Source organism: Rhinopithecus bieti, unplaced genomic scaffold (genome assembly GCF_001698545.2).
Source record: "Rhinopithecus bieti isolate Rb0 unplaced genomic scaffold, ASM169854v2 scaffold_14232, whole genome shotgun sequence".
NCBI classification, from domain to species: domain Eukaryota; kingdom Metazoa; phylum Chordata; class Mammalia; order Primates; family Cercopithecidae; genus Rhinopithecus; species Rhinopithecus bieti.
In genome coordinates, this window is record NW_016807906.1 from 1,063,269 (window position 1) to 1,082,367 (window position 19,099).

A 19,099-nucleotide genomic window follows, 5' to 3' on the forward strand; every position below is an offset into this window, starting at 1 on the left:
AAGATACACATGGGGGAAAAGGAGAAGGCCAATGAGAGTGGAGTGTCTGCCATTGGTAAGGAAGAACCTGGCTCTGGAGGCCACAGGCTGGAGACCAGCCAGGAGGAAGCTGGCAAAGAGGAGAAGGAGAGGATCTCATTCATGTAGTCTCCCAATATCTGCTGAGTGTTTGCCTTGGGCTGGGCACTATTCTAGGAACTTGCAGTTGCAGTCATCTAATTGTGAAATGGCTGAGAAATGGAGAAATGGCTGAGTGGAGTAAAAGGATGGACAGGGAAGGGTTTTTCTTGTTTGTTTGTTTTTTAGGCTATAAGAGATTTGAGTGTGTTTATAAGCTCAGCGGAAGGAGCATGTGGGGAATGAAACACAAAATGGCAAAAACAATGGAAAAGATAAAAGATGAGATCTAAGAGCCAATTAGAAGGAATAAGGTCAGGGTTGCAAATGCAGTGTGTGTGTGTGTGTGTGTGTGTGTGTGTATCTGTGTCTTAGAAAATATGTAATTTGGAGAATATATTAATATCTGTATAAATGGGTACACACGAGCACATTTTGGATCTGAATTTATAGTGACTCCTGAAGATAAAGATTTGGGCAGAGTTGGAAGCATTTTTCCCTGATATCTGTAAAAGTGTCCAAGGGCTCTTCAGAAATAGGAAACAATATACAGCAACCCCAATAAATAAAGCAGTGAGGAAATGCAGTTTTCCCCATGTTATGTTCCAAAGAGCAGAAAATATTACAAGAGGATGGGAGAAGAATGGATACACAGGAAAACACGCTGCACAAACGGTGCGGTGTGAAAGGTAGAGGGTGTACATGATACCAACGTGACTGCCAGGTCGGTTGAGAGTACAGAAGCCTCCAGGAGGCCTGGCCGCCGCATGACTGGACCGTCCGGTCTCTGGACAGGGATTGATGGATATGCCTCCCGTGTGCTTTGATGTTCCTTATCCCCTTCAAAGTTGCCTATTTTGAAGAATTTGTGTTTGGCCAGAGTTAAGTGACCCCACTTTGCTTGGGATTTCTCTCCCTGCCTCAGGGAGAACACAATCCAACTTGTTTCAGGTGACAACCTGAGGAGGCAAGCAGAGGACTTTGAGGACTATGAGAGCCATTTTTTATAGTCACTTGCTGAATCTCAGCTGACCCTCCCAGGAAATGGAAAGATTGAGGCAGGCCCAGGCACTGCCGTCTGTGGCAACCAGGTCAGGAAGGTGCTTTGAAGTTAATTATCCAGCCTGGCATTCCCACAGGCTTGCTTATTTGGTGTTGCTTCTTTCTTAATCAAGAAGAGACTCCCATGGTGGTGTCTTAATGTAAACAAAGCAATTTGTGACTTGATTAACAAATCAAGGATGGACAAACATGTGCTTTTCTCCCTTCTCTTTACTAGGGACTTGGACTATTCTAAGGAGCGTCTCTCGATGTGAAAGGTAGTGGCTGCCTGAGGTTTTTCTGGTTTGGTGTTTTCCTTTGTTTCTCCCTTCTTGCCACATCCACAGCAAGGGATTCATTCCAGGCATTCCATAGAGACTGTGTCCTGGGAAATGTAAAGGGTGGAAATGCCATTCCCGTTAAAAGCAATTCAACATGTGATTTGTCCAGGTGATGAGGTATGTAGCTAATATTAGTCGCTGCGATTTATCGAGAGAATAACTACCTGGTGATAGATTTTTCATGAATGTATCTCAAGTCATCCATCACCGTGACGATGGACTTTTCACATCTGGGCAGGCCTATGATGATTACAGAAACTAAGAACTCCTTTAATAGAACTGCATGTCCATTAAATTACTGGAGGGAAAGAAAGCAAATAGGAAGCTCTTGCAGCTAAAAAGAGCACACAAGCAGGAAAAATAAAAAAGATTCTATGACAAGACATTGTGAAAATCAACACACTTTTTTTTTTTGTCCTTAGAAATTCATTCTCCATGTCTTCTTTTTCTCACAAACACCATCACCCCAGATTGAAACGAAGCTGCTGCCTCCTCTGAATACACACATGGACAAAGAAGGGCCCTGAGAAATCCTTAGTACACGGACATCCTGAACGCCCAGGCCTCGCTAGTGTGATGTATTCCCTTAACTAAATTGGTACAGTGCAAACAATGACTTGCACTAGTTTTCTATTTGCAGTTTTAACAAATCACCACGAATTTGGTGGCCTAAATAATATGGTTTTATTATCTTGCCATTAGTTCTGAAGGTCAGAAGTCTGACATGGGTTTCACCGGGCTGAAATCACTGGGGTGCATTTCTTTCTGAAGACACTAGGGAAGAATCAGTTTTCTCGCTTTTTCCAGTTTCTGGAGGCTGCCCAAATTCCTTGGTTTCTGGCCTCTTCCTCTGTATTCAAAGCCAGCAAGGGTGGGTTGAATCTTCCCGTCATATAACTCTGACCTCTTCTTTTTTCCTCTTCCACTTGTAAAGACTTTTGTTATTACATTGGCCACTAGGGACAATCCAGGATAAACTCCCTATTTTAAAGGCAGCCGATTTAGCAGTCTAATTCCACCTGCAATCTTAATTCTCTTTTACCACATTAACTAACACATTTACAGGTTCCAGGGATTGAGTCACGGACATTTTCGCAGGGACATTTTTCTGCTCACCACAAGACTTACAGTTCTTTCTTGTTGTGTTTTTTCTTTGTGTTTCTTTGCCTCAAAATACTAATAGAATAAGCAAAGCGAAGGGATCTCTTAAAGCAGGTTCCCAAAACAGATTAGCATTCAAAAGTCAGCTCTCGCTCTTGCTACTTGCTGGTCTTGGGCAAGTTACTAACCTCTCTCCAAGCCTCAGCTCATCATCTGTAAAATGGGAATAATACAACCCTCTTACAGAAATTGCGAAGGAGATGGGATGATGTTTGCAAGGCTTTCCATAACACCTCACAGGTAGTAAGTGCTCAATGAAAGTTAAAGTTTTTAAAAAGTTAGAGTAAATGTGGTGAGTTGGGAGTGATGAGAGAGAAGAGACAGTATGATTTGGATCTCTGTACCCTGAACCCCCCCAGATGGTTCAGCCTTCCTTATTGCTCTCCTTGGGTTGGATCCTGCTCATAGAAGCCTCTCAGGCTCTCTGGGTGGGAGAGGAAAAGAAAAGTTCAGCTGTCATCTTTGCCGCCCTTGTTTTGTGGTTGCTGTTTTCTTTTCCTTTGCTGCCTCCTTCCATCGCTGGCCCTCCACTGCAGACAGGCCAGGGGATCGCAGCCTCAGTGCAGAGCTGGCTCAGGCTGAGTGTCCTGAATGGAAGCTGCAGGAGCAGTGGGGAGACACGCAGCTGAGCCCCACCTCTGCCAGTTCACAATCACTCGCTCAGCCAGCCCAGCAAGGTCCAAGCCCTAAACTCCTCAAGGCATTTTTGTTAGATTAGCCGATGAGAGCCAGGGTCTTCCAGTACTAATTAGGCCTGACTGCACAAAAGTCACTCGCTGTGCAGCCCTTGCCACTGCTCCTGGGGAGGGAGACCCAAAGTCCAGCTGGCCCTTCCCCACCAGTGCAGGACACTCTGGTGGTGATCAGGGCCTGAGAGGGACCCAAGGAACCTAATGCAGATGGCAGGACAGCCTGACCTTCCAGAGCAGCAAGGCTACTTACTGGATTGACAAAAAAGGCAAAAAAGTGTTAGCATACAGTGTTGATAAGGATGCAGGGAAACTCCACATCCTTTGGAAAAATAAACAAACATCTTTTCAAATTAAAAGCACACATGCATACCTTTCTGCCCAGCAATCCAACTTTGACCAAACCTATTGTATTGAAGAAATTAAAATGCTGGTACATGTTGTCTGAATAGGAATATTTATGAACACAATACTTACACAGTACCAAAAAAAAAAAAAAAAAAAAAAAAAAAAAAAAAAAAAAAAAAAAAAAAAAAAAAAAACCTTGAAAAACTTAAATATCCATCAATAGAAGGAATTATGTAACCATTTAAAAGGAGATATTTAACTATTGCTCTTGAGGAATTTGGTTGCAGAGAAATACATATTACAATTTTGCAAAAATGAAGCAAAGCAAAACCCAAAGCCAACCTCCATATATGTATGTGTGTATATGTGTATAGCAGCATGGGGAAAGGCATGGAAGAACACTTATCAACCTGCTACCATTTATTAGTGGAGGGAAGATGTTTTCTTCCCTCTCTATACTCTGGAATTGCTTCATTATTACAATAACTTCCTTACATTTTTCAATGTTGGGAGAGGAATTTAAGATAAATGGTGGGAGTGAGGGCGGGGGCGGGGAAGAGAAGTTGTGAAGGAAGATAGAGAAGAAATCCTGTGCTGGAAGAACCTGGCCACTCCAGTTGGGGGTCTGCAGAAAGAAAAGCCAGGAGTCTGGCCTGGACACTGAGCAGGGTGGGGTGGAATAGAGTCAGGAGGCAGTCATTGCTGAGCGACCTAGCTATTTGAACTCAAGGAGCTTATCTAGAGCATCCTTTGAGAAGGCCAGAGAGGACCATGGAGCACTGGGTAGTAGCCTGTAGTAAGAGGAATTTAGAATGCTTTACCATAAAGAATAACTGCTCCCAAAATATTAAAAGAATGAGGTTCTCAAGGTTATTTTGAAGAATTCGGTGAGCTAGCAGGAGGTAACTGGCATGTTGTCCGAAAGAACTTTACCTATACTGTCTCATTTGATACAAGGTACAATCCTATGAGGTAAGTGTGATTATCCTTATTTTACAGAGGAGGAAACTGAGGTAGAGCGGGATTCAGTAACCCGCCCATGGTCATGCAGGTGGGAACAGAAGCATTCCGGCTCCGAAGTCCTGGCTCTTGGAAGTCACACTAAAGGCTGCGTCCTTCCAGAGCTCAAATCTGGACAGAAAGATTACACTCTCCTCCCCTCACCCGGTGGGGGTGGAGTGGGGAGAAAGCGCCTTCTCTGTGCGTGTGCCAGGATCGCCGGAGTTCGGTGGGGCCAAGCTGAGCTTCCTCTCCTGGGGCTGGGCAGGGTTTGGGTTCGCTTTTCTCACGCCGGCATTCGGGTTTGGGGGCGGAGGCTGCCCAGGCGTTAACCTCCAAAAGGGCACCTGCAGGGGGTGCTTTCTCTACACTGTTCTTCTCTTGGGTAGTGGAGGGGTTGGTGGGGGAACCACAAGCTACAGGATTACAAAGTTCCTAGACTCCCTAGCCTAGGGAGGTACAATGACTTGGGACCCGGTGTGGAGATGGGGGTGGGATGTCTTCCGGAGCCCGAAACTGGCATCCTCAGCCGCTCCTTCCCATTCCCTCCCCCACCAACTCCCCCCTCACCACTTCGTTTTCACCTCTGGGAGGGGGGCGGGGGGCGGTGATAGGGAGGAGACCAACGCTTTGATTTCCCTTGGTAGGTGTTCTGAGTGGTCAGGGATCCAGGGGTCCTTCCCTCGAGTGCCCCCGGGTCGGGGCGGTAGACCGCTCCAGAGGATGGACAGCCAGCGAGCAAAGCTAGAGCTCGTGTATTGTAGAGAAAAGTGGGGGTGGCGAGGGGAGAATGGTTGAATACCTTCCTGATATTTGAGGGAGAATTCGGCAAGGGGGAAATCTCTGGTTCCATCTTTGCCTGACTCATCGGATTTCCTGGGGTGGGTTTCGGGAAAGGGCTGGGGGCTGGCGCTCCTGCCTCGGTCCGTCCAGCACCGAGACTCCAGGCCCCTGCGGCCCTGGCCCTCTGGGGTTCTGATTACAGTGGAAAGATCTCTGGATCCGCTGAAGGAGAACCTGTGTCGAGATTCTTGTGCTCATTTGCTTCTCTGGGGGTCCTGAATGAAAATAAGTACCGAGGTCATCTTTGTTCCTTAGCTCTGGCCCAGAGCTCCATCTCTGTCTCCAAGTTTCTCCATCATCTCCTTCTGTGTTTCAGGTGATCACCCACCTCTCTTCCCTTCTAACTCTACTTCCAGATCTTTTTCCCCCTCCTTTCTCCCTGTGTCCCCCATTTTCCAGGCTCGAGTCCTTTTTCTCTTGCCAGTTTCCTGCCTCCCTCCGATTTCCTTTCCCAGGGGCCCTGTAGTTCCTTGGGCCCAGGCCGGGCTCTGGAGCTGGCCTGCATGTTCACAATAAGGATCGTAAGACACTGCACTCAAGTGAACTGCGTTGTCTTGAACCTACTCGGACAGGGGATGTGATGAAGGAGGTCCTTCTCTAATCCCAACAGCTCCTCAAAGGCCCGAAGCCAGCCTGAGTGGGCCACTTGAAGAGCCACGGACGGTGGGAAGATACTGAGAGGCTGCTCCGACGTGGGGAGGAGATAGGTATGGCGATGTCCTCTGCGCATCAAGCCCACTCCGTCCCACTCCCAATACTCCCACCACCTCATCAATGGGGCATGCTTGCCCTGGTTAATGTCATCTCCCTGAACTGCCAGCAGGGCTGGCCGCTTTGCTGCTTAAAACAGATAACACCAACGAACATACGGAGATGTCATCATGATTAAACAGCAAATTATAGTCGAAGACGGCGCGATAATAATCTAAACAATCACCACAAGAAGAAACGTTCTCTAACGCTCCAGTTGCAGAAGCCTGCTTTTCCAGGACTAGCGGCCCTGCATTCCTAGGGATGTCTCCATGCTCACGTGAGCGTGGTCCTCGGTTTGGGACAGGCAAGGGAGCCCCAGACAGGACAACAAGGTTTGGAGATTCCCGGGGCGATCTGGGACTCCGTGGCGTGGGGGCTTGGAAGCGCGTGGAGGGGCTGAGAGAGGGGAGAGCGCGCCCTTCCTCTAGGGCGGCCCCGCCTGGGAAGCAGTCGGAACCGCAGTAGGAGCCAGGGGTTCCTAGAGAAGAACCCTGTTAGGAGAGCAAAAGAGCCCGCGCTCCCAGTCCCCGCCCCCTCGCCCCTTCTGCCCCGCCCGCAGCCTGCCTCTTCCTAGATCTTCCAGGAGATTGCTTTCGGAGTGGGAAGCCCGCGCTGCTAGGGGAGGGGCGTCCTCTGCGGGTCGTGGGGGTCTCCCTTCTCCCCACAGTCGGAGCAGAAGGGCGCCTGCCTTTTATTTTGACAAGCAATGGGCTTGATTGTGAGCACTTGTTCGCCCCCAATATGCAGAGGAAAAGAAAGCGATAGGAAGCGGCGTGCTATGATGGCAAAAATGGAGAAGACCCTCCCTCTTTATCCTGGTTCTCCTCCCCCTCAGTACATAGATTCGTATTTAAGATAAGCACAGACATTCTAATTTGAATTCCAGGGGTTGAACTCAAGTTAGAATCATCCTATTTATACGAAGACCGAAAATAACCATTGAAAGGAAACCAACAAAATGCAATTATTTTCCAAAACCCCGAGCGTTTGCTGGTGGGTGACCACCCCGCGCAGGTAGCGCGGTTCTGCTTTGGTTTTGACTGAGAACCCGGGATCGACCGAGGAGGGGACTGAGTGGGAGAGAGCGGGCGAAACGATTCCCCAGAGAGGCCCCGAGCGGCGCGTGCGTGAGCGCGCGGCCGTAATATATGCTGCCATTAAGAATCGTTGCAGCTTCCAGCGCTCCGGGCGCAGGGACGCATGTGTTGCTGGAATTCATTTGGTGGGGGGAATGCAGATTGGGCTGCGACCCACTGGGTTTGATTTATGAACTGTTACACTAGCGATTGTTTACACATTGCATTTCAGAGCCCGGGCGCACCCTCCCCGCAGCGGACGGCGGGCTTCTCCGTGCGGGAACCTGCTGCAGCCCCCTCGGTCTCCGTCTAGTCTCCTCCCTTCCTCCCACCCCCGGGGCCCCCGCAGCTTCCTCCCACAGCCACCTTCTCCAAGAAATCAGATTTCGATTTCGATTTCTCTGAACCCAGAGACCTACATGCAGTTCTTTCTCCCCCCGCCTACTCCAGGCCTACAGCCCCCGGACCCGGGTCGCCTCTGCCCCTGTTTACTCCGGAATGTTTACTTCCCCGTAAGGCCATGCGGGGCCTATAAATAGGAGAGGTGGAAGCAGCCCTACTGCCAGATCAATAGGGCCCGTCTCCTCGCCATTTCAGCTGAGCTATCTTATTAATTATGAAAGGATTCACCTGATCCCTGCCAGGGAACACAGCCTCTCGGCCCCTCTGCTGGAGCCCTTAATGGCGGTTCCTTCGCAAGCTGCCTCTGGCCACCGCAGAGGAAGAGGCGAATCGTGGTTAGGGCCAGGCCTGCAAGGATGGTGGTTAGGGCTCCGACCCGCCTGAGGCGGGGGCAGCCGGCCGGCCACTGGCATTGTCTGCCTGTGCGAGCAAGCCCAATTCCTGTAAACTTCAAGCCCAATTCTTGTAAACTTCAAATAGAATGAATCTCTGCTTTGTAATTAATTTAAAAACAACTTTCATTTTCTCTTTTTTAAGGAAGCAGGGTTTTGGGGAAGTGGCCAAGTGGCTTAAGTGAGGAGGGTCTGGTTGAAGGTGGCAGGTTTCCAGCGGCTTCCTGAAGAGGTGAGCTTGTCACTGGCATCCTGTGTCCCTTCAGGTACCCTGAGAACTGGGCCAAGAAAGCAGGTTGGGGTACGAAATAAACGACACCCCCATTTCAAACAATAACTTTTATTTTATACTTCTCTATACTTTGTAGCAAATCTTTTTTTGCTGAATTTAATTTATAATAAACTTTTTAAATTACATCTCTCTTTTTTTTTTTAAAATCAAGGCTCTTTTATGTCAAAATCTTTTTTTTAGCTATATTTTAGATTAACATTTAACATCCCCCCCTTGTGATCTATACCGTTGGATATTCAGGTATTACTGTGTGTGTAACAGCTAAAACAAGAGGGAGGAGGGAAAATTAAAGGCAGTGAACTTGGACGGATGCATCAACAACAGCAGATAAAGCTAACCCCTCAGTGACCATAGCAGCATGTCTTCTGGAAGCCTTTACTCTTACCCCAGAGATTTCCTCAGCCCCTTCCCTCTCTCCCTCCTATCCTCCAAACACAAAGCCAACAGTCCGTCCTTTCGCTTTTCTTGAGGAGAAATGTGCAGTGGAAATGATCAAAACAAGATACTGTGGAAGAACGACGTGAGCGTGAATTATTCACCGTATGCTTCGTCCGTGGACATCTCTCTTGAATTCATTCCCCTGGCCTTCTCCTCTCCTCGCCTTCCTATTAGGAGGAGCCCATCATTTTTCATGTTACTAGCATGATTAATATAGTAGGTGGCCCAGGGCCGTTCCTGAGATTCTTTTGCCAAACAAACAAAAAAAATTAATAATAATAAAATTTAAAAATGGGGTGGGTTTGCCGTTTTCTTATTTGTGTGTGAAGACGGACTAAAGCTGAGGTCCGATTTTGGCTGTGCTTGCTTGCTCACTGATTGGTAACATTTGGCAAATAAAACACAAGAAATCAAACGAAATAAAAAAGAGAATCGGGATTTCCCACAATCCTATATGAGTGTTTTCAGCATCACAGAGAATCACAACGTCCCCAAAGAACGAATGGATCTTCCTGTCGATTTCCGGGAGCATGGAGTGAGTGTGGGTGGGCGCGTGGGGGGAGCTGGCCCCACGCTCAGAAGGAAAGCCAGGTCGCTAAAGCTGCCGAGAGAGACACCAGGAGCACGGGGAACGCCGGGAGCAGAGACCCCGCCGCCCCGTTGCCGCTGCCGCAGAGTTCGAATAAGCTGCCTTGGATGTTGAGGTTTTTGGATTCTTTTCTCAGTTTATCCCACATATCTTTCGCCCCTTCCTGGCAATCCGTAAGGGCTGTGACCGTGCAGCTGTGGAAATCCTCCCAGTATCTGGTGAGGAACAGAATAAAACAGAAGAAGCAGGTTCACTTGGGGCGCTGGGAGGACCCCGGGCCTGCACCCCTGCGCCTCCCCGCTCGCAGCCCCGCAAACTTCCCAGGGTGTCCCCTCCCTACCTTCTCTTCACCGCCCTGGCGCCTGGGCTGCGCAAGGTCGGGACTCGTGGGACCTCCGCCTACGCCAGAAGCGGCTGTCTAAAGCGGGGGTGGGGGGACGCCCCCTCCTGCTTGGTTTTCCCTTCCAGATGCCAGGAGAGGACTCGGCAGCCGGGAGCCGGGTCGTGCACCCGCTGCGGCGCGCTGGCACCTCGGCCTCCGCAAACAGATTGCTCGCCCTCCTCGGGGAAAGCTAGGAAAACAGTGCTAAGCCTCGCAAGCTGCCGCCCATTAATGCCTCTTAGCTTGCAAGACGGGTTACTAGCTCTGAGCACGGCCCTCCCCTCGGGGCTTCTTACATTCTCCTCCCCCAGCCCCTTCTGTCTCCCTCCTCCACGCCGCGGTACTCTCGCCTTCGCCCTCATTCTTTCCCTCCACCCACTACTTCTTCCTTTTGTTTTCCATTCTCCTTATTTTCCCTTTCTTTCTTTTTCCATTCCGTCTGCTTTCCTCTCTTCTGTTCCCCACTTCCTCTTCCTCCTCCCCTCAGCCTGCCTCCATCCTCCTTGCTCTCCACAGTCCCCGGCTCAGATTCGGCCTGGAGACTCCTGCCTTCCTCTCTTCTCCCCCGGGTCGGTGAGTGTTAGTGGCCAAGCACCTGGGGCCGGCTTCGTAGCCTTCATCCGCTCTTGCAAATCCCAGTGCCCCAGGCCTGCGCGTTGGGTCACTCCTCTTTCTCCCTCCCCAGTCTTTTCCGTGGGCTTGGGCCTCATGGGGCTTCCTCCCCACAGTTTTCAGGGTGTAGCGCCAGCTCCCAAGGCCGGAACTGCGGGGAGGGCGTGGTGCCCACCGCTGCCAACCCTCGAGGACCCCCCCACATTCTGTCCTCCTCTGGCGGTCAGTTCCCGGAGACCGGCGCCTAACTCAACCACTTCCTCCTCCCAGGCTCAGCTCCTAGACCCGCCCCCACAACCTTCATCCAACCTGTCCCTTTTGATTGTCCCCCTTTCTTCTGAAAACCCAAAATAGATCCTGAGACTAAATATAATCCCAACCCGTGATCGATTCCTGGGGCGCTGTCTCCTTTCAGAGCTGGGTCGATCTGTGCCTCTCTGTAACTCCGGGCTGGTCCCCACCTCCCCCGAGCCTTGAGCACCAGGTTACCGGTGCCTGCCCTACACACAGTTTGGTTGTATTTTCTCCTCTCTTTCCCTTCTGCTGGCTGGCCTGGACTGTAAGCACATTGAAGGCAGGTACTGTGTTAATATATGAGTACTGGAGGGACACGGGGCTTCCAGGTTCCTCAACTTGTAATAAACAGCAATATTTGGATATGAGGAGGCCCAGGGAGGACAGCTTTCCTGCAGAGAGTCTGTGGAATCACCTCTGCTAAAGGATGCCTAAATTGCTCTTTTCTTTATGCATGCCCAGATGGGGGCAGAGTCCTGAGGGACCTGGTAGAGAAGGTCCCTGGGACTGGGCAGAGGTGGGCTTCAGCTCCGTGTTGAGCAACCAGCTCCCCCAACTGAGTAGGGCCGGGACCTAGCCTTGGCCTGTGACCTCAGGGAGGAGTTCTCACTTTCCTGTTTTCCAAGACAAAAGTTCTGCTTAAAATTAAAATAGCCTGGAATAAATAAGTTCCAACAAATGACAGAGGATTCAGGAGCTGCTCTATATGCAACCTTTTCTTATCCTTATAGATACATTCTTATCCATCACGAGACTTTTCGAATTAAATGCCTTTGTTCCTTTCATGATAGGAAAGCACTAGCCACTTAGCCGCTGTGGCTCCTAGTAGGCACTGGGGCATTTAGGAAATAGAGTAGCAAAATTGACACCCATTTAAGTTATCAGAACCTAAACAAACATCCCTCCTTCCACCAGTCCCCTTTGCCCCAGTTGGGGAGACAGGAGAGCCTTCACAGTATACAAATGATGCCATAGTAAATGGTCACTCTAACCTCAGGGAATAAGGGGCACAACCTGCCTTGGCTATATTGGAAGCGTTATTGTGGTGGTGGGGGAACACAGCTGTTTTTTGCAAAATAAAACAGTGTGTGTTGCAGAGAATGGGGGTGTTTTCTAAGGTCTGCAGCAGCTAAATTGCTGCAGGTCCACTGCAGTAGTGCTCTGCTGGTTACCTTATTGCTAGTGGGAGCAGTGCTTTCCAGCCAAGCTCTGAGAAAACACCATTGGGCCTGGCTATGAACTCCTACCCATCTCTCTTTACCTTTGAAGCTGTCCAGGTCTGGGGACACCGTGCAGATGTGCAAGGGGGCAAGGGAAACAAGGAGAGTGGCTATTCCAAACCTCGGAATCTGCTGTAAACTCAACAGCAGCTATCACTGGACTACCACCTGGACTTACTCTTTTTGGGTAAAGTCACTGGCACACGATAAGACAGTGTTTCAGCCTGTCTGCTAGAAACAGGAAGGGAGACCCGTGTCTCCTTGCCTGTGCTGGCATTTCCTTGATGTGTATTACAGGGGCGTTATGTCAGGAGAAATGGACAGATGAGATGAGTGACTCTCCCTTCAGGCAAATATAGTATTACCCCCAAACAATCCTCAAATCCAAACTAACTGTTCTTCAGAGAATACCTGGCTCGCTCGTTCACGCAAGAGAAAAGAATGATAAAGATTGCTACGAGGCAGAGAGATTTTGCAGCATCAAGAACTGGTAGCAACTCTTCATGCCCCTTGCCCTGGGTCCCAGCACGTTGAGCATGCGCACCTCTGTGCAAGCCTGTGAGGCCGCGTAGAGCTGGGACTGGGTCTATATTGAAGGATCCTCCTCTATATCCCACCCCGAGCTGTGGGATCCCCTTGGGAAGTGCAGGTTCTAACCCGGGGGCCTGGTCCTAGGCCTGGGGGTTGGAGCCAGAAGGCAAGAGTGAGCAGATTCGGATTCGCGCTGGCGCTGAACGCTGAGCGCAGGCGGGGAGGTTCGGCACTCTCCGACCTCAATAGCTCCCTCAAAACCGAAGTCCAGGCGGCCAGAAAGGACACTTACGTGCACACGGTCTTGATGTTCGTCTTGTCGTCCAGGCCCTGCGGGTAGTTGGCCATGCTGTCGCCCAGCTTGAGCAAACAGTCCGAAAAGCCCTTGAAGACCGCATCGCACTTGCCAGCTGCTCTCACGGCCTGCACCAGATACGCTGCAGGGAGGAGGGAACACCGGTCAGCAGCGCCACGACCCCGCCCTGCCGCCCCACTGCCCTTCCCTGTGCGACCCAGGCTCCGCGCGGCCTCGTTGCATCGGGCGGCCTCTCCCAGTACCCAGCCTTGGGGCGCGCCAGTGTTAAAGGTGAATGAAATACTTGACCCAGGAATGCCCGACCTGCGGCTAACGCTGCGACTAGTGCAGATCGTCAGTGTGTGAGCAGGTGTGGGTGGGTGGGAGGTAGGTGAGTCCATTCCTTTCATCCAGCTCCCTCCCGCATCTCGCTCCATATCTTTTTCTGTTTCCATCGCCCCCTCTTCTCACCTCCCTCATCTCTTTTATTTCTCTTTCTCCTCACTGCCTCCTTCGTCTCCCAACACTTCCCCAGCAAGCCCTGTCACAGCTCTCACAATGCGATCTTCCATTTTGAGGTGTCAGAAGGGGTCTCGGCTGCAGCGTGCGGGGGCGAGAACGGGGTGGGGAGACGGCAGGGCGTGGGGTCACGCAGCTGAACCCAACGCCACATCACGCGAATAAGCCTCAGGCTTGGAGCTCTGTCCTTGGTGGGCGCTCAGCAAACGCTGCTGAATGAATGAACGAATATAGTTCCTGGAAGCCACCAGCAGTCACCGAAATGGATTGTTTCATTATAAAACCGATTGCCTACCGTGGACTCTGTATTCCGAGTAAGACCCTCGGATGCACCCTTTCCCGCCCCACTGGAAAGAGGGCAACCTAGGCGTCCTGAGACCTGGCGCGGGTGATGAGTGGTCTGGAGCGGACAAGGCCAGAGGCCGGGCGGGGTCACGGATGAGTCTGCCCGGGTCACCTCCGCAAAGGCCAGATCCACGAACCTCGGGCCTCCTTCTCTCCTCCTCCTCTGTCAGTCGCTCAGCTCCCCAGACACCCTTAACAATCCACCCGCCCGCCAAAAAGCCAGCCTCCACTCCGGACAGCAGCGGGGAGAGGCTGTTCTTCTCCGGGTCCCAGCCAGGCTGCTGAAAGTGAGCTCGCCGCGGCCCGGAGCTCCTGGACCCAGCTCAGGACTCCCTGCAGAGAGCTCGCCGGGATAAAAGCTGAGCGGAGGGAGGAGGAGGAGGAGGAGGAAACACAGGCCGTGCGAAGGTCCAAGCTCCAAGCCCCTGGCCTCTGGGTGGCCAAACCCCGAGGCGCGGGACTGGAGAGACAGGCACTAGGCTGCGGTCGCGCGGCTGTGGCCATCTCTTTCCACCGAGGCCGACGAACCCGGCTGGAGGCTGAGTGCCTAGCGGCCCAAAGCAGCCCGGGCGCGGGGAGGGCGCCGGGGAAACACAGCTTTAGGGCGGGGAAGAAAGGGTGAATCTCAGAATCGAAATCCGCACTGGCGCCCACGACCCTGGGCTCCGGCCTGGTCCTCAGCAGCGTTCTGGCGGCTGCGTTTGTGTGTGAATGTGTCCCGGGAGGACCAGATACCTCACTCTCCCGGTCCCCCACGCGGGCCCCTGTCCCCGAGCGCCGGGCCAAACGCCGAAGAAGAAGGTGACCGAACCCGCAGCAGCTTCCGAGAGCGTACCATTTGCAAATAGCTGCAGGAAGAGCGAGGCGGGCCTTGCGCTTTTTAATCCGGAACGGGAAGCGCCGGGGAAGGGATCAAGGTTAACTTCGACCTCCCCTGGGGCAGATACGTAAACCTTCTTAAACCTCCGGGTTCACCTACAGCGAAAATTAAGTACCCTTGCGACTACAATACTAACAAATCGAACACTGACATAAAATCTTAAGAATAAACGAACCTTTGTTCTAATAGAACTCGTTCAAAGTGGAAATACACTCCACACATCTTCCTCTATAACGCATGTCACAAATACAGCTTTGAAGCGAAGAAACGAAATAAAATAAAGTCCAGTCACCCCGTCCACGTCTCTCCTCACCCCTTGCCTACACCCCCAAAACTCAATGGCGAAAGAAGCCCCTAAAATGCACTGACATTTTTTAAGGGGAATTGGGGCTCGCCGGGGGCGGGAGCTCTCTTGTCACGTTATCTTCCCAGGAGCTGCTGGAGAAGACCCTGCACACCGCGCATGTGTGAGTGTGTGCGTGTGTAAAATAAGAAGTCGTGAACATTTCTGTCTTTTAAAACTGTGACTCCTTGGACTCTAGCCTTCTCTGGGAGGCCGGGAGGCTGTGCGCGGGACGGGTTTTGCAGGCGCACGCGTCCCAGCAGGTCGCAGCCGGTGTGTGCCTCGCTGTCCTCGCTGTCCTTCCTGAACCCCGCTTAGGTGAGGCTCTGGCGGGTGACCCTGGCTCCTTCCCTGTCCTCTCTGCCGTCCCTTTCTTGTGCGGTTTCCATCCGTTCATTCATTCGTTCGACATCTCATTCATTCCGAATTTCCTCCTGCTGAGTCTTCTTTCGTGTTCACCACACTCTTCTACCTCCCCGCCCCCCCAATCCCCACTTTTCTTGCCAAATGTCAATGATTTGGGACAGCTCCCAGCCATGAATTAATAAAGACCGAGGTTCTGGTGCAGGAAAGGGCAGACATTCGGGAACAAATACGCTCAATTTCAATTCCGCAGCCAACAAATAGTCATTTTTAGACCGAGGTTAATGTGTTCAAAACGCGTCCCTCAGGCACGACCACCGTCTTTTTTTTTTTTTTTTTTTTTTTTCCCTCCAAAGGTCTCAAAGTAAGGTTATTTCCTACCGGGAAAACAGAGTCCCAAATCTAGTCCGATTAAAATTTCTGTCTCAAAAACAACCCTGTCTCCTGCTCTCTAAAGATTCAAAGGTTTATTGCAAAATGCCACATTCACTTATTTCCAACATTTAAGAAATTTGCTGCCATTAGAAATATTATTTATAGCAGCAATTTTCACTAATGTCAAAGACTCAAAACAACCAGATTGAAAGCATTGTCGCTTTTTAGAATTAAAGGAAAACACCAATATCCTGCATTCACACACTCTAAAATCCTTATAATGTTTCTGCAAAAGAAGATCAGATACTCAAAATCATGTCAGTTGCATAAAAGCCCACTGTAAAGAATCCATTTCAATGTCTAGAGAACTCCAAACCTTGTTTTCCTGCACATTTCTTATGGAAAAAACACGTTATGCATTCTCCTTTCTTGTCCCAAACCAATTACCTAAAGCACCCCTCCCCCCAATACTGCAAGGATTTGTCTGCAAAGAATGCCACAGCCTGAACTGATAGGAGGCAACAATTCCGTTTCAGGAGTTTCTTTTTTTCCCCCGTTGTCCATTCTATTAATAACCTACTTCACTTTCACTTTTAGGCCACGTTAATTAATGTTCTAACCTCATGTCAGAGAAGGGGGTTTTCTAGTGCCCTCTTGTATATCTTTTCTTCATTCTGGATGGTAAAAATGTGAACTTTAAAAAAGACCCTTGACAGCATAACTACGACTCATCATTCCTTAACATAAAATGGGGAGTGAATAAATCCTTCCACAACCAACCCCAAACAAACAAAAATAACAAACACCCGACATGACATATTCCAAATACTTCTTAACCCTTTCCTATATATATAATACAGACACCAATGTGTAAAGTAGCAGACAAATGCGCCTAGAAAAGTATATCTACATAAATTTGGCTGAATTCATCCTCTTCAATGGTAAGCATATTAAAACATATGGTCTGGAGTTCCCTATCACTCTCGGTTTGCCCACCAGCAGGGTCTGCGGTGCCGGTGCAAACACTGCAGCTAGGATATAGAGGGGAGGAGGGGCGGGAGAATGACAAAGTTCTAAATGCAGCAGTCTGAGCCCTGGAATATCTTTGCTTTCTGCACATAAACTTTCCAGTCCTGGCTGCCTAGCCATTTTGTTCCTGCATTCACCTTTAGACTCTTCAAAATAATACCTTGCAGTATCGCAGGAGCCAGTACATTGCCCCAGAGCGCACCAAACCTGGTCTAAACCCAGAAAGGGAAACAAAAATGGATGTGTGCTTTGGAAAAAGGGGGAAAAAAAACCTTGTCCAGAAAACGTCCGGCCGTACATATTTCCTGGCGAACATTTGGAATCTATAGCTTTAGGAAAAACCGATCTGGGACGCGCTAGTCCCCAGGAACTGATGCCCCCACCCTCGGGGGTTTGCCGGCTTCTTCGCACCCTGGGGCAGCCGCGGGCCCGCCAGTCCCCCTCCGCGCTTCGGGCCGGGGCAGGCTGCCTCCCGCCTCCAACCTCCAGCCGGGCTGAGCGGCCACTTACCTATTTGCACCGCGAGGATCAGTGAAATATATCTGCCGTTCAACTTAAGTCCCATCCTACGTTTAGTCAAACCATTTGCGACCGCAGACCTTTAAATAGTTAGTTTAGAGAACGCGGGGGAAAGCCGAAAAATAGGCATTGCCAACAAGTTCCGGGAGCGACAGAGACTTTATGCACGGGGAAGGCAGAGGGAGGAGAGAAAAAGAGGGAGCGAGGAAGAGACAGAAAGAGAGAGAGAGAGAGAGAGAGGCTTGGGAGGGGGGGGGAGAGCTGGGAATGGTTCACTCCATTAGGAGGGGGCGGAGGAAGTACAGCCTCACGCCCACGAGCAGGCCTGACGTGGGGGATGACACGGAATGATTTTTTTTTTTTTTTTAATATAGACACCTTGGTAGAGAATCGCCATTTATAGTCATCAGAAGCTGGAATTAATCAGATATCTCCAATTAATGTGCGATCTGAATGAAATTTTGCCCCCCGGGGGTGACCACTTTCCTGTTCTAACGGTCACCCCTGCCTCTTCCTCGTTCCGGGGGCCCCCCAACCCCGCCCCCTCCCTGTGCAGAACAGGGGCTCCCCCTCCCTTCCCCGCCAGGAGCTGGGGAGTCCTGGCGCGCCCACTCGATTGTTTCAACCTGCTCCCCCTCCTCCATCAGCACACAGAGAATTCAGCCCTCTCTCTACGACGCAGGGGGGTTTAAAGGAGCGGGAGAGGGAAAAACAGCTAAGCTAGCTCGATTAATTCGAAAGCCCTCCTCGGCCGCCCGCCCCCTGCGCTTGCCTACCCTCTTTTTCTCCAACCCAGCAGCTGAGCTCTGGGCGCAGCCTGCAGCGCGTGAGCACGCAGCCCGGCCCCCCGCACGAGCACACACACACACTCACACACGCGCGCGCGCACACCCGCCAGCCGCGCCGAGCGCCCCCATGCCCGCCCGCACACAAGGCATGCGAGCGCGCGCACACGCCCAGGCCCCGGGGGTTTGGTTTGCACACGTGGGGCCCCAGAAATATACACCGAAAGTCCTCTGTGAATTTTACCACCTCTGACGCCCCAGCGGGCCACAGGCCTCTTCAAGGGACACAGCGACACCTGTTTTAGGGGGCGAGTAGGGCACCGGGGAAGGAGTCTCTGATACGACAATTTTCGGATACTAGTGATTTACCAATCAACTCTCAGCGCTTTAGGAAATTTCCAAGGCAAGCACTAGTGTGCGGACTTCTTTCTAATCTTGATGCGCCTCTTGGGGTTATTTGTTGGGCTACACACACGTACCCACACGCACACACGTATATCACGTACGCACACGCACACCCGGACCCACACACACCTGCACTGTCTTTTGATGCTCGGCACAGACCCTGTGTGGGTGTTGCCTACCCTGCAACAAAATACTTCTGCAGCTGGGTTTGTGCTCGGTGCAAGGTGCTATTGACGACAGCTTGAGTCAAAATCGAAAAGTTAACAGGGCCATTTCCTTTCTAAACGACTTCAAGCTCTGGTTTTCTTCCCTTCTTCTGCACCAAACAGAAAAACAGAAGTCTAAATCGTAGGGTCTTTAATAAAATGCTAAAGAAGGCATTGGCCAACTTTAATCTTTAAGCCTGTGGAGAGAAAAAAATGAAAACGACCCCCAAAATTTTGCCAAACTACACTAGAGGACGTCAAGCTGTCAAACTGTGGAAATGCAAACGGATTAAGGAGAAGCATTGAATTTGCTTCTCCAGGCAGCGTGCCCTCCAGGGCCAAATTTGCCGTCCCCATACTCAGACATTTGGAGATGCATAGACAGAGAAAGGGGGAGAAAGGTGCAAAATAACGGGGGTAGGACAGGCTGTGGAGGGTAAGGAGCTGAGAGGGAGCCGCGGGGGTCCTATTGCAGCACTTGGCGACGTGAGGTGTCTGCAATGTGCGGCCTCTTA

General features: G+C 50.9%; 1 protein-coding gene across 1 annotated transcript; it reads right to left on the minus strand.

The window, feature by feature from the left end:
* Window positions 1-8,486: 8,486 nt before the first annotated feature.
* NRN1 (neuritin 1) lies at window positions 8,487-17,878 on the minus strand. The gene is made up of 3 exons (XM_017884149.1): window positions 17,180-17,878; window positions 12,813-12,957; window positions 8,487-9,696 (listed from the first exon to the last, which is right to left on the minus strand). The coding sequence occupies exons 1-3, from the start codon at window positions 17,232-17,234 to the stop codon at window positions 9,468-9,470; spliced, it is 429 nt and encodes a 142-aa protein (XP_017739638.1). The 5' UTR covers window positions 17,235-17,878; the 3' UTR covers window positions 8,487-9,467.
* Between the last annotated feature and the right edge of the window lie 1,221 nt (window positions 17,879-19,099).

Excerpts from the sequence above, each read along its gene's own strand:
- NRN1 (XM_017884149.1), bottom strand. The coding sequence starts at position 17,234 with ATGGGACTTAAGTTGAACGGCAGATATATTTCACTGATCCTCGCGGTG. Across the intron at positions 12,958-17,179 it reads GATCCTCGCGGTGCAAATAG|CGTATCTGGTGCAGGCCGTG; the intron begins GTAAGTGGCCGC and ends TCCTCCCTGCAG. Across the intron at positions 9,697-12,812 it reads AACATCAAGACCGTGTGCAC|ATACTGGGAGGATTTCCACA; the intron begins GTAAGTGTCCTT and ends GTTCCTCACCAG.